This window comes from Erpetoichthys calabaricus, chromosome 18 (assembly GCF_900747795.2).
Source record: "Erpetoichthys calabaricus chromosome 18, fErpCal1.3, whole genome shotgun sequence".
Lineage (NCBI taxonomy): Eukaryota > Metazoa > Chordata > Cladistia > Polypteriformes > Polypteridae > Erpetoichthys > Erpetoichthys calabaricus.
The window spans coordinates 27,361,172-27,384,203 of NC_041411.2; the positions used below are offsets into that span (position 1 = coordinate 27,361,172).

Consider the following 23,032-nt stretch of genomic DNA (forward strand, 5'->3'; position numbering starts at 1 on the left):
TCGGCTATCATCATCTTCAGCAGCAGCAGCTCAGACCTCGCACAGAAGCCGCCTGTCGTGTGATGTGACCTCAGAGATGGCTTTGCCTCCAGAAAATGTAGACGTGTGCTGTTGTGGTACGCAGAATCTACTGGAGAAACCCCTAAACACCCCTAAGTTTTGATTATTTTAAAAAAATATTTTTATTTGATGTTAAAGTTATAGTTGAGTTTGTGAGGTGTTGTTCTTTATTATTTATTTAATATGTATCGTTCAAACTAAAGATGTCATAAGAAATTCTAATGTGGTGGATTCATTTAGGGGTGAGTTTGGGGGGTCGAAGAAGATTTCTCTTAGGGGCCCAGTTTGGCTAGCGGCGACAATGTATTCCATTCATATCTTGAACCTACTTGCCCCAGACATACAGTAGGTTCACGCAGAGAGGAAGACAATGGTAGCAGAACGAGGAGCCAATGCTGGATGCATCTGGTAAAAGACAACTTATGCTGGGAGGTTTTCCAGCTTGCACTCACCGGCTGATGTCGTTATATAACACCTTATAAAAACACAACATTACAGCCGCTACTCCGACCTTCCCTCGGACTTGACCTGCGGCACAGTCGCTTCTAACTCATGCACAACCTCACCCGCCCAGATGTTTTATAGACCTGCCGCAATTATTAGAAGAGCATTTCCGCAACAAGTCGCCAGAGAAGATCTGTGGAGACGGAGTGACCAGGTAGGACTGTAAACTGTCTGTGGAAAAACAGCACACGGGGCTGCTGATGGTTTCCATTGTAATGAGACCCTAAGTGGAAGGTTTATTACTAAATGAAGCTAAAATCATTCTTTCAGCTCTTTATCGTTTCCTTATTTCTGCAAGTGACTTATAAATGTTAAATACAATTTAACGCACTAGTTGTAATGCTTTATGCGCATTGACTCTCTTTTGTGAAGAGATTTGGTTTCGGTGCTGTAATTCGTTGCTGTCGATAAAGCCGCTATGAATGAATGAACTTGGGACAAATGAACGACCCCTTTAAACTGACAGGGAGCCCCTAAAACAAACCACGAGCACACAAAGCTGGGTACCAACCCCAGATGTCACGTCATGGGATATCCGACTCGTTTACACAGCTATGCCTCACCAACTTACAGCTGTCAATCAATTTAACCTGCGTGCTTCCGATAAATTGAGCGGTTACAATGAAGCACCTGCAGCTACTGCGTCCACGAATGGAATTCACCGAGTAACCCAGGATTACCGGCCACGTCACTTGTACTGATAAGCCCTGGGTCATAGACGTGAAACTGGATATGTACGCCTGCCCTTCAGCTTCAGTATTATTTTTCCTAAGAACTTTTCACTTGAAGTAACTCCGCCTCCATAACACAACCCTCCAGCAGGCGTCGCCCTCCTGCCCTATTTGATCCAGCAGTTTTTCGCCAGCCATTACTCCGCAAGTGCCTTGGAAGGAGGACTCAGGTCTGGACGCAGACGTCACCTTTTCATTTGGGGGACGCTATTGTTTATTTTACTTATTCTTCGCGTTCACTGCAGCTTTAAATATGTCTCAGCTCTATTCGTATTTGAATTTAGTTATTTGCTTGCCTGGTTTAAAGATTCTGTAGTATTTATGACGAGCATTTATAATAACTTGTAACGCACATCTGCTCGGACTGCGCTTTTCACTTTGATGCACTCAGTTGGGTGGTAATCTCGCGATGCGTAGTCTCGTTTCCTCCATCTGCGCAAGCGCACGGCTTGTAAATTCTAGAAAGAGAAATGACAGTTGAGGGCTCCAGAGGTAGTTAGAACTTTTCTCGGAAGTTTATGTTGCTTCTCAGTACAGTGTAGTAAACATGGCAAAACGCAGTTAAATACTCTGTGGGATTTTAAGAGGAAGTGTACTCGGGGACATGTTTGGAGATTGGTAACTTTTTCAAAAAGGCTTTGCAGCTCTATTAGAATAACCAGAACCTCTGTTGTGCCTTGTTTGCACCCTGCACGCTCTTATTGAAAAGTATGCTGCCAGAATAAGGAAATGCAGTATTTTCTGGAATGCTAAAACTTAATTTATAGCCTGTTAATTTGATTTAGCCCCTCGATCAGCAATACGTCATGTCCAGCCATCGCGGTCCTAGTGAAACAATGCCTGTTTAGGTTAACTTTCCAAAGGCCCTCATTCACGATCACCGCAGGACAATGGCCACACTTAAATCAGTTTTCAGTGGATTGTATGACTCTTTGAATGTTATTAGAAGCAAGGCATAGAGACATTGGCGTGCTGCAGATGGGCATGACCTGTGCCAGTGTTGCCAGGCAAAATGGATTAAGAATTAGACAAGGCTTCTGGATGCAAGACAAGCGACTGTCCAACATCTGGTTGCCCTTGACTGAGCACAGCAGGACAGGACCAACCTATCAGATTGGTTCATCTGAGTGATAGTTTCAGATGTGCTACCAGTACTGCTCCTCAAAGTACCAGCAGAAACAATGTCCACATTAATGACAAGACAGCTGAGGACATGTTTAATTTTACTGGTCTTAGAGCAAGGCATCCTGTCAGTGACTCCTGTGCTCACCCTAAGTTGCCTTAGTTCTGACAGAGGCTGTGTTGGACTTCTCTGTAGTGGCAACAGGTCCTCTCCATGCATTAAACAGCCTGTCCTGCAAGCTAATGTCCAGAATGGAACCAAGCATTCCCCATAAGGCAGGATGCAGTTCCACTATACATAGTACAGGCTGAAGCGGGGACCCTATAGGAAAGAGATTGTGCAGCAAATCATCATTTCCTGTGCGACACAACATGATCCGACTCTACAGCAGGACAATGCCAGGCCACTCACAGCTCCAGAGGAATCACTGGAGATCTGCAGATGCTGCTCTCCCTCCTGACCTTATCTCCATACAGCACCTTTGGGATGCAACATCTGTAGATACGACCCTCTGCCTCGCATTGACCAGCAACTTCATTCAGCCATTCTACAGGAATGGAAGAAAATCTCACAACTGTACTATGGTATGCCGGTACTGGAAATGTACTGAAAAATCCAACTTTTAAAACGGCACGGTACAGGCATTTCAGGATTTTTGATAGTGGAAGTAAACGTTAGCATTCCTCACAACCCCTCTGCTCCACCGCTTACCTTGACACTTACCAAGTGTAGTTATGAAAAATATCCGTTTTGTAGACATCACAGAGCAAAGCTGTACACTTTGACATGATCAGAACTTTGCAGGAACCCCCAAACCCCCCCACCCCTAACTGCTTCTCCATGAGCATGACTTACTTCACATAGAACATGCTCTCCCCTCCCCATTTCTTTAACGCTATTGGGATTTCATGGGATGGGGGAATCCTCACCCCCCCCCCCCTATCGTTTTGACACAATTGGAACTTCATGGGGAAACCTTCCCCAATTATTTCTATGACACGATCAGGACCTTGCATAGACACCGCCACCACCCTCATTGCTTTGACATAAGGGACAACACCATCTCAGCACTCACTACTTTGACGCGATTTGGACTTTATGGGGGAACTCTCCCCCCACATTGTTTCAGTGTGATTGAGACGTCACAGTTATCAAGAGAAAACTGGTGCGTAGTGCCATGGCACACACCAGAGAGGCTGGAGCTAGATGGCAGGTTTTGGAGTTGTCCATTATTTGCTTTTGGAACTGTTTTGAAGTCCAAAATCTGGTATCAATACCAAAGTCAAAATTTTACAACCGATCCAACACTAGTTCCTGCTGTTTTTGTTGTTTTCTATTATTCTCATTTATTTTTTGTTACTTCAGGAATGGAAGTTGAAATTTCAGTCCAATCACATGTGTTTCATTTCTTTTTTTCCATCTGTGTAGGTCTCCTTAGCACCTCCTAGCAAGATACCCGAGTGCTGAACAGGATGTCTTCAGTACAAGTGACCGAGGGCAGAGTGGTCTCTGCGGGACAGTCTTTGTTTTACCGGCAGGCCGTGCCATCCCAGGGTTCACCTAGGCTGTCTGTGTTGCTTCTTCATGGGATCCGCTTCTCCTCAGAGATTTGGCTTAACCTCAAGACTTTGGAAAAGCTGGCAGAGGCTGGCTACCGTGCTGTTGCCATAGACCTCCCAGGTGAGACTCGGGTCATTAACTAAATATTTTTCCATGAAGCATTCAGTAACACCACACCAAATGCAGTTTTTAAAATACTTGTATATGAGGCAGTCTCCAGAATACAATAAATATTTTTGTGAAGAGAGTCTCACGACAGTGGCAACGTGAAATATGGGAAGTGGAGGCAGTTTTGGGGTAGTGGTTTAGGGATAATGCAAGGAGTCTGAGATACTGGGATATTCAGAGTCTCTCAAGGATTCTAACTAGGTCAGGAAGCTCTAGCCATCGAAAGGGGTGAGGATATGTTCTTGGACTATTTACACAAGGCCGCATCAGGTCATTGCCTTCTTCTAGGAGAGAACTGATGTGAGGCAGTCATAGTGACAAAGGCTCATTAAAGTATTTGGTCTACTTTTTTTTTTTGGCTCAAGAGTTCTGCTAAACTTCTCAGTTTTTATTCTTTAGGTCTCGGAAATTCCAAAGAAGCAGTGGCCCCTTCTCAGATTGGCATTCCAGCTCCTGGGAGCTTTCTGAAAGAGGTGGTTGTAGGTTTACAACTCAGTCCAGTTGTGGTCATCAGCCCCTCTCTGAGTGGCATGTACTCCCTGCCTTTTCTATTTGAACACAACAACCTGGTAAAGGCGTACATCCCAGTGGCCCCCATCTGCACAGAGAAGTTCACCGCTGAGAGCTATGCTGCCATTAAGGTAACACCCAATGCCAGCTGACAAGATAGCAGCTGTTAAAGAATCGGTGTGATTCTAGTTCAGCCAGGTGAGCTGGACTGCTCTGCCTTGTTTATATAACGTTTAATATTTAACAAAGGTTTAACATTTACTTTTTACTGAGGGGCAATCTTATCTTGCAAAATATGAGCAGGTGACAAACTTTGCCCCTGGATCCCTTATGAAATACCATGACACTCTCAAAGAGCAGAACAGAATAGCCTGTTCATCAAGGGATTTCCTGCTGCCAGGTGTCAGCCCCTGGGACGTTTAGTCCATTGGGGTCTAATCCTGTTAGATCTTGGTGGGCTCCTGTGGTGCCTTCTTGGTGTCCTATCCTGCCAAATCTCATTAAACTATGGGTTTAACTACAAATCTAGTCCTGCTAGTTAGCTTCACACACATACTGTATAACGCAATGCAATCTCCTGACATTCCAGTCCTTTCAGCATGTCATACTCTTCATCTTTATCTAACTGATGCTTTGCTTCACAGTATTTCATTCTGATCTCCCATTAGATACCTCCAGCTCTATTTAGGATTTGATTCTATTGGATGCCACCATTCTTTAGGTTTGTTTCCAGGAGTAAAATCCCACTATATAAGAATCCTTATGCTTTATCTTCTCAGAGCCTGCTACATAAGCCAAATTAAGTAAGCTGCTTCCTTCCACCTCTTCACCAAATCCCCAGTTCCTCTCCATTTCTGATACTGAGAATCTTGTCTAAGCTTTCATCTCATCCTGCATTGACTTCTGTAGCTCTCTGTTTGACAGTTGTGCCTTCTAATCTGTCATCTCAGCTCATGCGAGTCCAAAACTCTCCTGCAAGAGTTGTCACTCAGGCCTCGTCACGCAACAGTGAAAACATGACAGCCATTCTGTTGAGTCTTCACTGGCTCCCTGTGTCTTACTGGACAGAATGCAAAATCCTGTTGCTAACTTACCAAACATTAAATGGTCTTACACTGGAATACTTCAGTAACCTCCTGCTGCTGTGACAGTCCAGTTTACCCACTGAAGTCACGTCCCTGCTCTACAATCTTTGCACATCTTCCCATTCTTCTTTATAAAACAGTCCTGTCAGATTGATTCTGAGTGAACAGCCTTGTTCAAGTCCAGACACAAATTGTCATTTGGATTGAGAGCTGCACTCTGACTTGGCCACATTGTCATTCTTATGCTATTCCTGTATGCTTGTGCTTGTTCTGGAAAACAAATCTTCTCCCGAGGTGCAGGTTTTTTGCAGACTTCATTAGGATTCCCTGCATTTTGCTGCATTTATTTTGCCTTCCACCCTCACAAATCATGAGGGTCTGTTGCAGAGAAGTATCCCCACATCATTCTGCTGCCACCACCATACTTCACCATTCAGTCTGATGGCCAAAAACCTAAGATTTGGTCTCATTAGACTGTAGAATCTTCTTCCAGCTGAGTTCAGAGTCTCCTGTGTTCCTTCTGGCAAACTCTAGCTGAAGTACCAAGTGCCTTTTCCTCTTTACCCCTTTCCCATAAAGCTGCTACTGGTGAAGAACCCATGCAGCAGTTCTTCTCTGCACAGTCTCTCCATTGTCCCCCTGTCTATCTTGTAACTCCTATAAAGTCCTCACTGGTCTCTTGGTGGCCTTTTTCACTAGTCTTCTTCTTGCACGATCACTCAGTCTTTGTGACGGCCTGCTGTAGCACATTTCCAGCTGCGCCATACTCTTTCCATTTCATAATGGCTGATTTAACTGGACTCCAAGAGGTGTTTTTCATGGAACTGCTTGGAGTGTTCTTGTGTCTACGTTGTGTTGGTTAGTTCACAATACCAACTCATCACACGCTGGACCTTCCAGAAAAGGTGCATTTAAACTACAGGTACAATCACGTGAAGCTCCAGACAGGTGGTCTCCTTTGAACTAATCCTGTGACTTCTAAAACCATTGGGCTACACCAGTCGTGTGTCTCGTGAAAGGGGATAACTTTGTGTTTTATGTTTGTAATTTATTTAGACTACTTTGCATTTTATATTTATAATGAATTTAGACCACTTTGCAATGATCTGTTTTCACTTTGATATTAAAGAATGTATAGATCTGTGTAAAAAATCCAGATTTAATCCACAGCGATTCAGCGTTGTATAACAGTCACATGTGAAAATGTCCAAGGAGGTGAAGGCCCAGTGCCTCTCCCTGCCACTCTTACTTTTCTGTCAGCTCTCCTTCTCTGTCCCAGGGTTTAAGACAATGGGTTCTGACACACTTCATGTTACTTGCTTGTCCTCTAGCATGCTGCTTGTGGCTTCTTATTCTAACCCAGAATGTCGTGTTTCTCATTTTATTTGGTGTTTGATAATTTGATATTGGTTTGTCACTTTCTATTCATTGCTCCAGTGCTTCTATTTGTGTTGTGCCCTTTGAATATTTGAGAAGCGCTTTGGTGTTGTATAAATAAAATTCTAATTATACAGTATATCACTGTTCTATTATTTGCCCTACTGGGAAATTGATTTGTTAAATGTCAGTCTCCAAATTTTAGTGTTAAAACCTTGTCGCCTGTTCTGAACATGTCACATCTCACTAATCCTAGCTGTCACGTCGACGAGTGTTTTCTTTCCTCGATCCGCCTTAGTGTCAGACATTAGAGAACTATGAGAGACCTACAGTGCGGTTAAACAGAGATTCTTTATTGTCCTGAAGTCTAATTTGTTTTAGAACAACTGGAGTGAAAGTTCAAAAAGAAAATAAAAAACAGCTTTATCATGATGCACAGAGATGCATTAACTTGTTTCTGTTATTAACGTCATACACACATCTTATTATAATATCAGTTATGTTAAACATTTTACTAGCTATGCTAATTATTTCACTTCCATCACATCACTCTATTGTACAAACTGGCCAGATGAGAAAAGCAAATTGCAGAATTCTGCGCAGAGGTAAACCCCAACATGGAGAAGCCGCACTCAGTCGCAGCTCTTCTGTGTACCTCTGAGCTGAGCCTTTCATTCATTTCCATCTCCGTATCCTTCTACTTTTCCTCTCGGAGTGTGCTGTGATCAGATATAGTCCCTTCTTGCTACCTTGTGGCCCAGGTGGCCATTCTTTCAAGTGTCTGCAATATCCCCCCTTTAGCGTTCTTGTAGCCTGATCCTGCCTGATCATCTCAGTTGCGCGGCCTTTCATCTCCATGCCCTGTCTGCATCCACTCACTTGATTTTGTGTTGACGGCCTGCAAGTTCTATTTGAGCACCTGGTTCTCTCTTCATACTGTGCCTACAGAAAGTGTCCACCTCTTGGAGGTTTTCACATTTTACTGTTATATAGCATTGAATCAGAATGGATTTCATTTGGCTTTGTTGACACACTGATCAACAGAAACAGACTCTTTAATGTCAAAGTGAAAACAAATCTCTGCAAAGTGGACTAAATTAATAAGAAAAATAAAACACAAGTTAATTGATCTCATAAGTATCTTCCACCCAACCCCAACCCCGGGCTTTAATATGACACACCTAAATCCTCACTGGTGCAGCCCATTGATTTTATAAGTTACAGAATTAGTTCAATGGAGACCACCTGATTATAGTTTAAATGCACCTGATGGTGTCTGGAAGGTCCACCTTGAGGAGAGTCAGTGTCGTAGTCTAATCTTCACTATGAAGACAGAAGAACACTCTCAGCAACTTAATGAAAAGGCATTGAAAGCACAAGCCAAGGTATGGGAGAGAAAATATCCAAGTCACTGAATATACCTTGGAGTCCAGCTAAGTCAGACATTAGGAAATGGAAAGAGTATGGCAAAGCTGTACAACTGCTAGGACGGGCCAGAAGCAAAACCTGAGTGATCGTGCAAGAAGTGAGGGAGACCACCAAGGGACCTATGAAAACTCTGAAGGAGTGACAAGATACAGTGGCAGAAATGGGAGAGATTTTGCCCTGGTGCTTCACCAGTCGTAGCTTTGTGGGAGAGTGGCAAAGTCAGAAGGCCCATGGGAGACTCTTCCATCAGCAAGAAGAAAGTTCTATGATCTGATGAGACCACAGTGAATCTTTTTGTTCATTAGAGTAAATGCCATGAGACACTACACAGCATCAAAATCACGTCATCCCCTCCGCGAAGCATGATGGAGGCAGCATCATAATGTGGTGATGCTTCTCTGCCGCACCCCCTGGAAGCCTTGCGAAGGTAAAAAGAATGCAGAAAAAAATGATGGAAATCCTGGAGGAAAACCTGACACAGTATGTAAGCCAATTGCATTTTGGGAGGACAGTTGTTTTCCAGCAAGACAGCAACCTCAGGCATAAAACCAAAGCTACGTAGGAATGGCTGAAAAACAGCAATGTTAATGTGCTGGAGTGGCCAAGTTGGGGTCCAGATCTTAGTCCAATTGTTAGTTTGTGTCTGGACCTGACCAATGATGTTCATTCACAACCTGACAGAGCTTCAAAAGTTGTACAAAGAAGAATGGGGAGAAGTGTCAGCGTCCAGATGGACAAACCTGATAGAGAAAGACCTGTGCACACAGACTGAAGGCTGTCATGACTGCCGAAGGTGCGTCTGCTAAATCATACTGACCTGAAGGGAGGGAATACTTATGAGATCAATTATTTTGTGTTTTAGATTTGTAATTAACGGAGACCACTTCACAGAGATCTGTTGTCACATTTGACGTTGAAGAGTCTTTTTCTGTTTATCAATGTCAAAAAAGCCAAATTTAATCCATGGTGATTCAGTGTTGTATAACAATAAAATGTAAAAAAAACTTGCAAGGAGTGAATCCTTTTTGTGGGCATGTCTTTATTCCACTCATTGGTTTCAATCCAGCTCCATTTCATACAACTACTGTGTCACTGACATAACAACCTAAGACGTTGGACAAACAAGAGGAGGCCATTCAGTCCATCAGACTTGTTTGTTTAGCTCAGGTATCCCTACATCTTACTGGACACTTTTTAAGTTGACAATACTTCTACTATGGCTGTGTTTTCCTTCTATAGTATTTTGTTCCCCAGATTCCCAAAGCTTTGCTTCCATCATAAATGAGAGTCCCTTTCAATCATCTATTATTTATTTATTATATTACATATCTATTAACTATATTTATGTATCTAGATTACAAATACCATACATTGCATCAATGTTCACATTGCTTACTACACGTCAATATTGCTGCTACTTCTTTGTCTTGTCTTTGCGCAATATCTTGTCTTGTTTGTGTTTTAATTTTAAATCTTAAAATTAAAAATTTTAAATTAAAATTAAGTCTAATTTTAATTTTTTTTATGTGCACTTTATGTTGTTACACTGTGGACCCTGATCTTCGCAATTTCGTCTATCTGTATACGTGTATATGGTTGAGATGACAATAAAGTTTACTTTAACAATTGTAGGCCAATTTATTGCATGTTAAAGAATGAATATTTCACCATGTGGTTTCACTACTATCCAGCAGATGGCAGTGTTTTCATGTTAGTATAGCATTAGTGAGCCTTCATTTATTTGTCTTCATGATCTTTACATCCCAGTATGTGAGTGGTCTTAGTAGCAATTGGTGCAAGGCAGAAACCCAACATTAAAAGGGTCACCTGTCCATCACAGAGTTGACACATTTAAAGACACTAAACCAGTCATTATAAATTCAGCCATGAAATTAGACACCTAGGTGGTGCATGCAAAGAGACACCTCAGGGTGCGATTCGAGCACTGTGTGGCAGTAACGCTACCTGCTGGACCAGTACATAACTGCTGTGGCCTCTGCTGCCCTTATGATGTACCTGTAGGGCTAGAAAGAGATTCAGTCCAAAATCAAGAGAAATGCTAAGTTAAGTGACAGCTAAGTATAAAGGTGTGTCTACCACCCCACCAAAGCCAGTCTGTGTGGCTGTGGGAGCCTAAAGACAATTTTATTGGTTTTCTTAAGTTGTAAGTAGTATGTAAGCACCTTCTCAAAAGATGCTCACGGCTTTTGTGAATTTCCCCTTGGGATTAATAAAGTATCTATCTATCTTTTCAGACTCCAGCCTTCATTGTGTATGGGGACCAGGATGCAGAGCTGGGAGAGGCTTCCTTTAGGAACCTGAAGAATCTGGCCAGCCACAGGGTGCTGGTGATGAAAGGAGCGTCACACGCTTGCTACCTTGACAATCCCGAAGAGTGGCACAGTGGCGTGCTGGACTTCCTTAGCTCTCTGTAGTTCAGTGTGCGTGAGGGCCACACCTGTCACCTGGAAGAGCCAGACAAGTGAACCACGACTGGGAAGAGTGGAATTAGTGGCCTTGCTCTATTGAACAAGGGCCACCTGACATTATGGCAAATCATGTACCAATCATTTCAATGTGGCCGGATATGAGGGACCAAGTGATTTTCTGTTTTAGTTTTATTTTCATTTTTGGATGCGGCCTCATTTGCTATTGTTTTTCACAATTAATTTTTTTTAGAACCAGATATAAGTGCTAATAAATTTCCCTTCAAGTAAGATTGCTGTGTGTTGTTTTGTACTGGTACCCTGGCACTATATAATCTGATTCACCTCCTTGGTATTAACCCAGAGCACCACTCTAGTGAGGTATTCTGTGCAGTTACGGTTAAACCCGAGTCATGCATGGTGTGATGTGTAATGATATGCTTTATAGCAGGGGTGTCGAACTGCAGGCCTAGTGGGCTGCAGTGGCTGCAGGTTTTCATTCTAACCCTTTTCCTAATCAGTGACCAGTTTTCACTGCAAATTAACTTAACTTCGCTTCATTTTAATAGCCTGCTTTTTAAGGATTCAGTCTTCTGAATTGATTCGTTTCTTCTTTAAATGTCAGCCAAACAGAAATGACACATGAAACGAGCCAACAGGTGACCAGCTAAACTGGGATTTCAAACTCCAACTAATTTCACGCCAACCAATCTCTTAATGAGAAGCCCATTCTTGCCCTTAATTAAACCCATTATTGAATTCTGTTGCTGCTCTCATTCTGCTACAGCAGACATTTCCAAAAGCATTGATTTTTCTGATTTTTCTAAGATCACCGTCAGAATGTTTTGGGGACCTGAGAGATCAACCTTACCGAGACCTTCACCTTTCTTTATTTTAAGATATTGTGTGATGGGCACAGGTGAGCTGGACATGTGCAAGCTTGTTTTGTGTCGCATTATTGTTTGGCTGCTAATTAAGGAAAAAGAGACAACAAAGGGGCCTGAGTCAAGTTAATTAAAACTAAGGCAAAAGATGATAATTAGCAGCAAAAACAGGTCACTAATGAAGAAGATGGTTAGAATGAAAATCTGCAGCCACTGCGGGGCGGAGTTCGACACCCATGCTTTATAGTATTAAGCCTGAATAACTCTCGGGACGGTATTCTGCTGCCACCTAGTGGATCAAACAACATCTTGCTGTAAAAGCTCATTAATATTTCTATACGTTTTGCCACTTTATGGTAATTCATCAATATCTGTAAGTGGAGCGGCCTCTAAGAAAAACACAATGGCAAAAGAAAAGCCGTAAAAGCATTTTTAGAATGAACTGAAATGGAATCATCACTCAAATCGAAGATGTGAATTGATTGTCAGATATGGACTTGGAAAGTAAAACTGCTGCATGATACAGTGCTGTACGACCAAATTACCGGGATATGTCTGGTTAATTTGGTCATGTGAAGCTTCATTGTGGTGTGACTAAGTGCAAGGACAAGCAAGACATTATATCACAACAAGGGGGGCTCCACCCCCTGCTCGCTTCGCTCGCCTACCCCCGGCGTTGGGTATCCTGAAATACAGTAGTCGAGCTTGTTCATCTTGGAGCCGTGCCCGCTCTGCTTGCGGCATTTCAGACGTGCATTGTAGGCGCCTGCGTTCATTGATTTTATCCAGCCGGGCTCGTGTTTGTATATCTGTCAGTCGAGCTTGTTTGTTTTGAACCCGTGCCTGCTTTGTTTCCACAGTTTCAGACGTGCGTTGTAGGCGCCTGCGTTCATTGATCTTATCTAGGTGGGCTCGTGTTTGTATTGTTGAGCTGCATTGTGTTAGAATTCGGTGTAAAGCGTTCAGCGGTTTGTACAATCCCAAGCAGCACATTACTCCTAACTTCACCCCGCAGTAGTGCCACTCACAATATCTCGGTGACGCCTGCGCCCTTCGTACTATCTTTGTGGACCTGTGGGGCCGCCGTAGCCTCTTCCGTTTGAATCAGGGCTGCAGCTGCGTCCATGCCATCTGGTTTAGTTAGTAAACTTGCGTCCATGCCATCCGGTTTACCATTCTCGGTTAGTCATATAGATGTGACAACTGCTAATATTCATGTCAGGGGAAATCTGATGTCACCGTGGTAGTCTGCAATAACACAAGGGGCGAGTCAGCCTTGCAGATCAGGTGCTGACTTTCTACCCTCTCATGTGCAAGTAACAGAAAAAATATAAGAAACATGCATAAAACACAGTTATGCTGTCCTGATTGTGACATCGGGCAGTGTGTTGGTGACTGTCTCAAATAATACGACAAGAAGGACGTGTACTTAATCTGCATCAGCACAGCAGTGGACGCTACACATACCTGTCCTATTCTATTTACGTTGATGTTTTGGTTTTTACTTGTTTCTGTTGTACATAATAACATTTTTTCTTGTAGAAAAAAAAATTATACTTTTTTGGCTCATTCTTCAGGGGGTAAACATAATGCTAAAGGGGCCATTCCCTTGTGTTATGTATCATCGTAAGGCCCTGCCTGCTTTTCATGGTAGTTGTCCACCACTCCCTATTACTATCAGTGCTTCATCACTACTGTAGTCCAGTGTTTCTTTGAGTTCACATCCTTTCCACCTCCATACTGTCACTGTCTATCTCCACCTCTGCTTGTGCACCCTACTTTTGGGTTTCAGAGGCGGGGTAGTAGTCAGGCCCTGGTAGCATGACCCAAGAAGTGTATATAGCACCTTTCACCTGCAGGCTGTTATGGTCACTCTAGAGAGGCCCACTCTAATTGAGCTTGTGGTGCTCAGGATTCGGAGCACTACGTGAAACAAAAGTTGGGACTTTTTAGGGAGCCCAATGTCCGTGTCCGGAAATCAGGTTGTCATTTGCCCAGTAGCTCTGCTACTTCTGTCCATACTACAGTATATCATGTGGCATGTTCTGTGCTGTTAGTCACCATGGACGCGGGGAGGTGGGGGTGTCGAGTGAAGCCAGCTTTGCTAGGGGGCAGTTCCATTTTTTTGACTGACTGGAGATGGTGTTTGTTGTAGAGGCGAGAGACTTGGGCTCATGTGGGATTCCTTGTCCTGAGATGATTGTCACCAAAGAGGCTCAGCTATTCAAAGAATGGTGTGTGCGTATGGGTGTGTGTGTGTGTGTACGCGTTTCTTGGTTCTAAGCGTCAGGCTTGGTCTGCCTTGAGGAGATGTGCTGCAGATAATCTCTTCTGTTTCTCAGATGAAATCTGAATGAACAAAAATTTGGCTTTATTTGCAGTCAAGTAAGGCACATGCAGATTATAGAAAGATCCTCTGGTAGGCTTCGAGAGCAGACTCAGGTAGCTTACTGTATCTTGATAAGTCTAATATGGCAGCTTCCTGTGAGTGAAAGTGCACGTGTTGGGGCTTAAAATCGATGGGAAGTTTTGGTGTGGTGTGTCCTGCACTAACATTGCATTAAAATCTCTTGCACAGTGAACCTGCTACTTGAATGTGTGACCAACATGCAATACATAACCACTCTCTGCTGCCATGATAGAGAATGTAGAGCCACTCCTTGCCAAACTGGGGCCATAAGCTGAATCTTATTTTTAGGCCTTCAGATTCGCCAACCCACCCCCTTCCTGAACCCACTACATTAGTATTTTTTATATCAGCTTTAATCGGCAAAATAAATATATAAATAAATAATAAATGACAACGCACACTCAACAAACTTAACTATAACTTTTTTTAAAGTCAAATAAAAATACTTTGCTTAAAATAATCAAAACTGAAAAGTGAATGTTTAGGGTTGTCTTCAGTATATTCTGCATACCACAACAGCACAAGTCTACATTTTCTGGAGGCAAAGCCATCTCTGAGGTCACATCACACAACACCTTCTGTCATATGTTCTTGTGCCATGGCTGACCTCAAGTATGTCTTGACGAGCTGAAGTTCTGAAAAACTGGCAACTGAGAGTGCGTTGCTGTAGTCTGGAGGACAATCCACAGATATGGACTTTAATGGCAATAAAATACCAATTAATTTGTTTCCCTCAAAAATGAAGGCCTACTTAATAATAATAATACTAATTCTGTACTACTACTACTACTACTAATAATAATAATGGTCCAGGGTATTGATGTGCTGTTACTATTTACTTGATATAGCCAACAGTATTAATTATTACCAGTGAAGTGCAGTGAGGTTTATGACTGGTGACTCCTTCAGAGTCAGATTTATACATACAGTATATAAACCCCAAAGAGTAACTTATTCACTAGCAGCATGCACATTGACTACTGGTTATGTTTCATATCTCATCAGCATTCTTTATACACACACACAGGTAAGGTACTGTACATGTTTGGATAAGAAAGCCCGTTACATATATAGCGGCGACAGAGAGAGAGAGAGAGCGGAGAGAGCGCCTTTGCTCTGCACCCTCCATATGTTGTAAATTTGCTGTTGCAATTTCACAATTCAGACTCATTCAATACAAAAGAAAGTATAGAGTGGTGAACAAAAAAACAGATTTCAATTTTGACCTTAAAACCGTTTATGGTCTTACCTTTATTTGTAAATGAAGTCCATGCGCCTATCCTTCTCCACAAAAATCTCCGTCAATTTCTTGTAAAAGTCCTCCTTATTTTCCTTTAGTTTTAAAAATCTTAATCTTCCATTTTGGCAGTCAGTCGGAACAAAAAATAAAAATGAACATACCGCTGCAGTGCACTTGACTTTCTGATATCGTTAACTTATTGGCGGCAACAAGCACCTGTTAGGCTCACATGCGCCCCCTTCAGGGCAGCACGGTACCGTCGGCCTCGCCTTGTGCTTTTTCACTGTGGTTTTAAGTCCGATCAGCAAGACTAGATATGTCACACATATTCATTAAATTTATTAACCAGACTGTGGAAAGTCAGTGTATAATAAACACGTGTGCAAAAATTATATTGGCGATGTACAGAGGGACGGCAACAGGCACGGGCCAATTGCATGCATCAATTGAGGGATAGTGCAGTCCGAGGTGAGGCTCGTCACTGCCACACCTCGCATTTCTCCCCTATATTTGAACAGGAAATGCACCAATTCAGCGATTTTGACTATAAAAATGATCAAAGTTATTGGAATCATACAGAAAACAAACTTATAGCACGGACTAGTGGACACATTTATTTTAAGTTATCATTAGTTTTCTTTTTAGTTTTCAGGATGACAGGTGAGACTCTGCCTCCCCTGACCGCACGTACTTGCTTGTTACATGTTGTACAACAAGAACAAACAACAGTTTTAGTACTATTACTTCTACTACTACTAATGATAATAATAACAAATATTACTACTACTACTAATAATAATTACAATATATAAAATACCCCTACTACTACTACTACTAATAATAATAACAACAACAACAATAAAAACTATTAATAGTACTACTGAACATGCTTAATAGACTTAACTAATGCAGTAAATACAGGGTTAAAATAAAGCTGAATATACAGTTATTTCAAAAATGAACACTTAAGATTTTATCTAAGCTTCATTTTGTCCTTCTTACGACAGCAGATAGCAGTACAGCAGTAACTAAATCAGTAATGTTAGCTACCAATGAAATTAATTACAAGTTGACGTTCATCTTAGCTGATTGCTCTTCTTTTTTTGTACGTCAAAGTTGCTTGCCTGCTGCTTTCCCTCAGTGTGACCAGTGAGCCCGAGAGCCGCCTGTGTGTTGGTGGAATTCACAATCGTGTCCTCCGTGCACTTCACAAGTCGACTAGCGTTAGCAGCCTTTAACAACCCGTGTAGGTCCGGAGGTCTTCATGGTGGTAATAAACGATCCACTCTCACATGTCAGCTAGATGTTCTAATATCAGATCATTTTTGTTGAACACTCAACATCAAAACTGTTACATAGAATGCTACGGTTACTCCATTGTTAGTCCAGTAAACCACTAGCTTTTGTGTAGTGGCAATTGATGTAACGCTAGATTACTCGATTACTGAATATTATCACAGCCTGTCAATAATGTTTAATTTGACAATCCATGCAACAGGAATAACCAATAGATTCTATCTGTGGTCCTCCAGTGCTCCGCTCCATCTGAGGAGGTTGTCGCTTTACAGTGTACTTCAGTGATGTGATGTTACGATATATACCCTGTTACACTATGGTTCAGCGTTGGGTTGTGAGAGGAGTTATCTGACTCACGTTAATTAAACATGCGATCTAATTGGCTGTCCTGTCCTTTAGAGATAACAGTTCAACTTACCTGATGTACTTCTTGTCATTTTTCCCAGGTTGAGTGAGTCTCCCAGTTCCTGAAGCCTTGTCGAAGGAACCCTGAAAAAATTCTGCACTGTTTGGTTGACTTGACACATTTGTACCAAATCAGGTGGTGTGCAGCATGAAATGAAATATTTAAATATTGATCATTTGAATTTTGGGATCTCCTTTGCTTCCATTTGTCACATGTTTATTCAGTTAAACTGATATTTAGGTCTACTGGTAGCGCACATTAATATGGGGTGCACTTGCTTGTGGCATGATGTGGCCATAGCTGTGCTCCATCTCTTTAAACAATTTGCTTTTCAGATCATCATTTAAGACAGTAAAGCGCAGTACATTTTACCCCTTTCAAGTGGGGGATGCTCCTCTTCGACTCATTTGTCAAGCAACCTTGGAGTGTGTAACATCATGTGACTTGTTAGAACATTAGAACAATCGTGACAAGAACACACCATTCAGCCAGTCCTACTCCCCTAGACTCTCCCAAATAACATCAAGTTGAAATATGAAGGTCCCTAAAGTGTGACGGTCTACCACACTACTGTGTATTGGCTCATCAAGTTGGCGTCTCCTACAGGAACGGCTTACTCAATTTATACAGTGGGCATGGACTGGAATGGGAAGGTAGTGGAGAGGACTACTGCCCTACGCGAGAGCCCTCTTTTTATAAATGCCTTTTGAAAGTCTGCTTTTCCTGTTTAGTTTGTGTTTAACACTTGGGAGCAACTGTGGCTTACCAGTTTGGCAAGGCAGTGAAATTCAGTGGTGTTGACTCATTTTGACTTCTTAAGTAACCTTTGACCTTCTGCATATTGAAGTAACAAAGTTCTACAGCAGAAAATAAATCTGTCGTACAGCAAGAGAGCAACTTTGAAAGACATTAGCAGTGATTTTAGTGCCCTGAGAACAAAGACACACAAAAATTTCACTTGCAGCCATTCCTTAGCTCTTACATTTATGTACTTGATTATAGAAGTTGCAATTTGGTGCTTCATAAGACAGGTGACAGTTTCTGACTTGTCCCGTGCGTGTGTGTGTGTGTACGCTGAAACCTGCACAGGGGTTGCCATGGCACCTGTTGATTGTTGTTTCTGTGGTCCTCTTCACACCACGGACGCACCTGACGTGTTTGTTGAAGCTGCTGCCTGGTGACTGACTGCAGGCTGCCTATATAAAGCTGGGCGCACTATTCACGGCATGTGCAGAGACTGGATAACGTGCCACCCTCAAATACACGCGCTCCCGCCCTCACCAGTGAGCAGTTATGGCTGAACCCAAGAACATCCCAAGTGAGCCCATGCCACTTGACCTGGAAAACAGAGATCCCAACAGCATGAACGAACATGTGAAGGTATGAGCGGAGCATCTTGCAACTTTGTACTCAGCTATAAACAAGGTGGACAGTCTGAGTGAAAGTCAGCCCAGAAGAAAGCCATTGGGATGATAGAATGTAGAATAGACTGTTAAGAGAATTTGAGGTGCAGACAAATGTCAAGAGGGGTGTAGGGATGTGCAGAGGCACTGCCATTGTAATAAAAAAATAGTGGAGTAAGATGAGCATCACCAGAGTAATACAGAAATGTAAAGGTATCTGATTGTTCAAAGAGAGCAACCGTGTTCAAGTAGTATGGGATTAAAGTGTTGTCTCAGTACAAGATGAGCTCAAGAGATAATAGTGTCTGGGCAAGGTAGACATGCAAATGTCGGTGTAATAAAGAAGATAAAGGGGATATACAGTAGAAGGAAAAAAGATGGTTCATAAATGTTAAAAGATGTTAAAAGACGAAAAGAATAGAGACAAGTATTAGAGATGAGCGATGAACTGAAGATGCAATTGTCAGATGAATAAAGAGGTGAGTGCTGGCAGCATGAAGTATACAAGATGGCATCTTGAACAAGAAATCTGTAAAAAGGTTTGCGTAATAACATAATCTGATTAGCATTTCTAGACTGATAAAAGTGTCATCATAATAGATATGTAAGGATGATCAAAGTAATAGGTACTACTGTCAGAAAAAAATAAAATGGAGGAGCACTGCAGGAATCGCAAGTGTCCTAGTCATGCCGAGAGGTGCACAGACAGTGTGTCCGGGGATGTACAATAAAATCACGAGTGCTGATTTAATTCTGTTAGCTTTAAAGTGACGCTTAGAAGTATCTGTATAAACATTGCTTTAATAAATTCATGTAAGTGCTAAAGTAACATTTGTGAGTTTGGTAAGCACTGCTGTCAGAGCGATGTAGACATCTGACTAATAATTCAGAAGATATACTCAATGGAAGCTCTGTAATATAGCTGTGACTACGTCCGGGTAACACAGATGAGAAGTACAAATTGGAGCATTGCAGGAGTAATGTTATATATTTACAGTTAAATTGTTAACAAAAAGTAATTTGTGTAGGTGACAATGGTAGTTTTAAAGCAATATGGACATAAGTAGCCTTAGAAAATCAAGGATGCCAGACAAATCATGACAAGGGGATTAATGATCTCAAATAAAAATGACATAAAAAGTCACTAGGGGATTAAAAGAGATACATATCAAGAGGAATTCGGATTAGGTAATATGAAGTGCTTCTGAACGTTAAAGTTTCTAAGTCATGAGTAATGCAAAGTTGTGTCTCCAGTGTATGGGAAGTAAAAGGGCAAGGAAATAGTAATTAGAGGGAGACGGGCACAAGAAGCGAGCATTGGATTAGCGGAGATAAGACCAGCTTCTGTGCATTAGACACAGCGTAATGTAGAAATACTAAATATGTAATAAGGAAATGAGAATTAGAGTGCCATAGGAATAAATAATTAAATAGGTATAGATGAGACAGTGGGGGGTAAGTACTGTTAAAGTACCTGGAGATATGACGGTGCTTGGCATCACCAGTTAAAAATAAAAGCACCACAGAAACGTGGGGGTTTGGCTGCAGTGTGCCTCAAGTGTAATGGTGTGTGTCAATGTAATTGTCATCTGTCTAAACTGTCATCCCACTGTGGTATCTCTCAATTCTTCCCAGGTCCTGTACGAAGATGCTTTTGCTGAACCCGAAGGCTCCCACACCATCCCAGGAGCCTGGGTCATGTCATACAAGACATTCCGTGGGGTGAAGAATTGCTGCTATGTGGTGCTCTCAGTTCTGTGTGGCTGCCCATTGGCCTTTTGCTGGGCCCTGGACTTCGCCTGCATTCAGTTCTGCCACATCTGGGCCATCACACCCTGCTTGCGCATGTGTAAGATGAACCTGGCCTGTATAAAGTTGTTCTGGGGCTACTGCGTGCACTGCATCTGTGACCCATGCTGGGAGTCTTGTTCCCTGTTTTTCTCGTCAATCCGAGTGCAGAACAAGAACTGATAAAGAAGTGAGGGCTTCCAGTCTCATGATGTTGCCCCCCCCACCCCACCACCAGTGACACAGCCAGTCCAGTCAGGAAAGGCTGAATGACGATGCCCATAAGGCAGCGGTGGTGGTGGAGGCATGTGAAACCTCTGAAACTGGGACCACTCACTAAAGTACCTCCTCACTCGGGTCATTCTTGGAAGAGAAACCCCAAGATTGCCTTCACTCCTCAGCCCTTGTGTGTCTGCATCAGTCCGCCCGTACCATGTTGTTGTACATTACCGTCATCTGTCTGCACTGCTTTGCTCATTGATGTATTTGGCTAATTGCCTTAATGTATGACCTTTGGAATTATCTTTTTTTTTCTATCTAAATGTAATGAAGCACATGGATTTTTCTTTGTGTGGAATTAAAGATGTTCAATTAAACTTATAACATAACTCCAGTTTATTTGTGTCCAACACGAACGTATATGTATGCATGAGTGTGTACGCAAGCCTGTATGTACCGACATCAGGAGAATCTGTGCACAGTAAGCTCAGCTGAGAGTGCTTGTTGATTTCAATTAGGATTTTATTCTTTATGTAGCACACTTCAGAGGGCAACACAAATTGAAAAATTGCAATATACGTATCATGTCTTCATCAGTTAACATAAAAATAATAAAACACACATATTTTAAAGATACATACTTCTTACTGTCTGTATGACTTGGAGAAAATGCCAAATAAGAAAAAAGGGGCTTTGATTAAACCAAAAAATGAAAAACCATTCAAGGGAAGGATTATTACGAGAGTTTTATAACAGACAAATATTAGCTGCTGCTGCCCCCTTGGATATGTCTAACACAATTTCCTTTGGCTTCATGTTCCAGATGGGATTGCTTATCTGTTTAATAATAATAATAATACATTTTATTTATATAGTGCCTTTCCCATGCTCAAGGTGCTTTACAGAGTTTAAGAAAAAATGGCAGGGTTGACAGTTACCCCCCTCAAAGCCCAAGTCATCAACATGCTGCAAGTTGGCCAGATAAGGAATGAAGAATTTCACTGCGCTGCGTATGTGGGACATTACTACCCCTGCAAGACAAGTACTACTACTAAGTCTCCCTTCCACTCACCTCCCAGCCTCTCTTTTTCAAACTCTGGCTGCACAGCCCCCTGCCAGTTGAATTACCTGAAATAAGCTCCTGACTCTTAATTCAATGTTGCTTTGGCAGGGAATGACTTTTAAAAACCAACCTGGAGTTCTGACTATGACAAGTCCCTCACAGAGCCAGTGCAACGCTAGGCATTCTCTTCCTCCTAAAGACTCAGACATTTTAAGCAGCAACCGCCTGCTTTACACAAACACATACAATTATCCATATATAGTTATATACACATGGACTGTATCCACTACCGGTTAAAATTTTTAGAACACTTGAGTTTTTATGGAAATGCACATACTTTAATGTCTTAATGTTTCATGAAATCGGGGCATAGAACAAATAAACAGTGGCAGATAAAAAATAAGTCAAGAAATCATTACTTGTAACAAATTTTATTCAAAGTTTTGATTTGTGAAAGTAGCCACCTCTTACTGATATAACAGCCAAACTGTGGTAACACTTTTGATTCAGAATGCGAGTCACTTACTCTGCCTCCAGCAAAAGAACCCCAGACCATCACACAGTTGGGGTCACACACTGAGGAACCAACTCAGCAATGCACAAACACCCTGTGTGATGATCAGAAGATTTCAGATCTTGATTTGTCATCCCTTAAGACTTTCTTCCATTCTGCAGTAGCCCACAGCTGGTATTTCAAGGCCCTATTTTGTCCTTTCCAGAATGGCTTTCTTACTGCCACTCGCCCTGTCAAACATGCAGCACAAAGTCTCTTCACAACAGAAACTGAGACTTGCTTATTTGGACCTGCACTGTCAAGCTGTACTTGAAGCTGTTGTGCTGCGAGGCACCTGTCACACAAGCTGGTGACCCTCGGAAACTTGACTTCTGATTGGCTTGTGACTTTGGGTCTGCCAGATCTCCTTCTATCAAAGTTTCTTCCAATTTCCAATTACCATTAGACTGTGTAGGACACCACTGTACTCACCGACACTTATTTTTTAATTTTTTTTTGCAATTTATCTAAATGAAAGCCCTACACTTCTAACAGTAACAATGCTCTGTCTCATTTCATGTGTTGTTGTTTTCTTGCATTATCACTGGAATATTGTCCAAGTAGTACTTCAGAGGGTGTAGTAACACAGTCTGCTCCAACTCTGCTTTCAGACAGTCAGAGGGCTTTTAAGTAATCAACAGAAGTTGGGACACCTATGCAAATGGTCTGCTTCAACCTGCAAGTTTCATTCACTTTAATTGCTGCAGAACATTTGAAGATTGTAGCCTGTTAGTTTTTCCCTGAAAAAGACCTATTTGTAATATTCTGAAATTTCCTTTTTTTCCAGTGTTTGTTAAC

The 23,032-nt window shown here is 42.0% G+C and overlaps 2 protein-coding genes across 3 annotated transcripts; both read left to right on the plus strand.

Annotated features, from left to right (window-relative positions):
- Positions 1–565: 565 nt before the first annotated feature.
- On the plus strand, positions 566–11,263 carry abhd14b (abhydrolase domain containing 14B). Of its 2 annotated transcripts, none has more exons than XM_028825025.2 (4): positions 566–718; positions 3,847–4,098; positions 4,546–4,787; positions 10,802–11,263. In XM_028825025.2, the coding sequence occupies exons 2-4, from the start codon at positions 3,891–3,893 to the stop codon at positions 10,979–10,981; spliced, it is 630 nt and encodes a 209-aa protein (XP_028680858.2). In that variant the 5' UTR covers positions 566–718; positions 3,847–3,890; the 3' UTR covers positions 10,982–11,263. The 2 variants fall into 2 exon arrangements, with proteins under 2 accessions (XP_028680858.2, XP_028680857.2); XM_028825024.2 differs by lacking the exon at positions 566–718 and adding an exon at positions 1,332–1,465.
- Positions 11,264–18,417: 7,154 nt separating this feature from the next.
- On the plus strand, positions 18,418–21,007 carry LOC114668977 (caveolin-3-like). The gene is made up of 2 exons (XM_028825035.2): positions 18,418–18,588; positions 20,247–21,007. Exons 1-2 carry the CDS (start codon positions 18,502–18,504, stop codon positions 20,580–20,582), a joined length of 423 nt encoding a protein of 140 aa, XP_028680868.1. The 5' UTR covers positions 18,418–18,501; the 3' UTR covers positions 20,583–21,007.
- Positions 21,008–23,032: the final 2,025 nt, after the last annotated feature.

What these genes read in the sequence shown, in the direction of transcription:
- abhd14b (XM_028825025.2), top strand. Translation starts at nt 3,891, where the DNA reads ATGTCTTCAGTACAAGTGACCGAGGGCAGAGTGGTCTCTGCGGGACAG. An exon ending in TGTTGCCATAGACCTCCCAG is followed by an intron (nt 4,099 to 4,545) that starts GTGAGACTCGGG and finishes TTTATTCTTTAG; the next exon opens with GTCTCGGAAATTCCAAAGAA. An exon ending in AGAGCTATGCTGCCATTAAG is followed by an intron (nt 4,788 to 10,801) that starts GTAACACCCAAT and finishes CTATCTTTTCAG; the next exon opens with ACTCCAGCCTTCATTGTGTA.
- LOC114668977 (XM_028825035.2), top strand. Translation starts at nt 18,502, where the DNA reads ATGGCTGAACCCAAGAACATCCCAAGTGAGCCCATGCCACTTGACCTG. An exon ending in GCATGAACGAACATGTGAAG is followed by an intron (nt 18,589 to 20,246) that starts GTATGAGCGGAG and finishes AATTCTTCCCAG; the next exon opens with GTCCTGTACGAAGATGCTTT.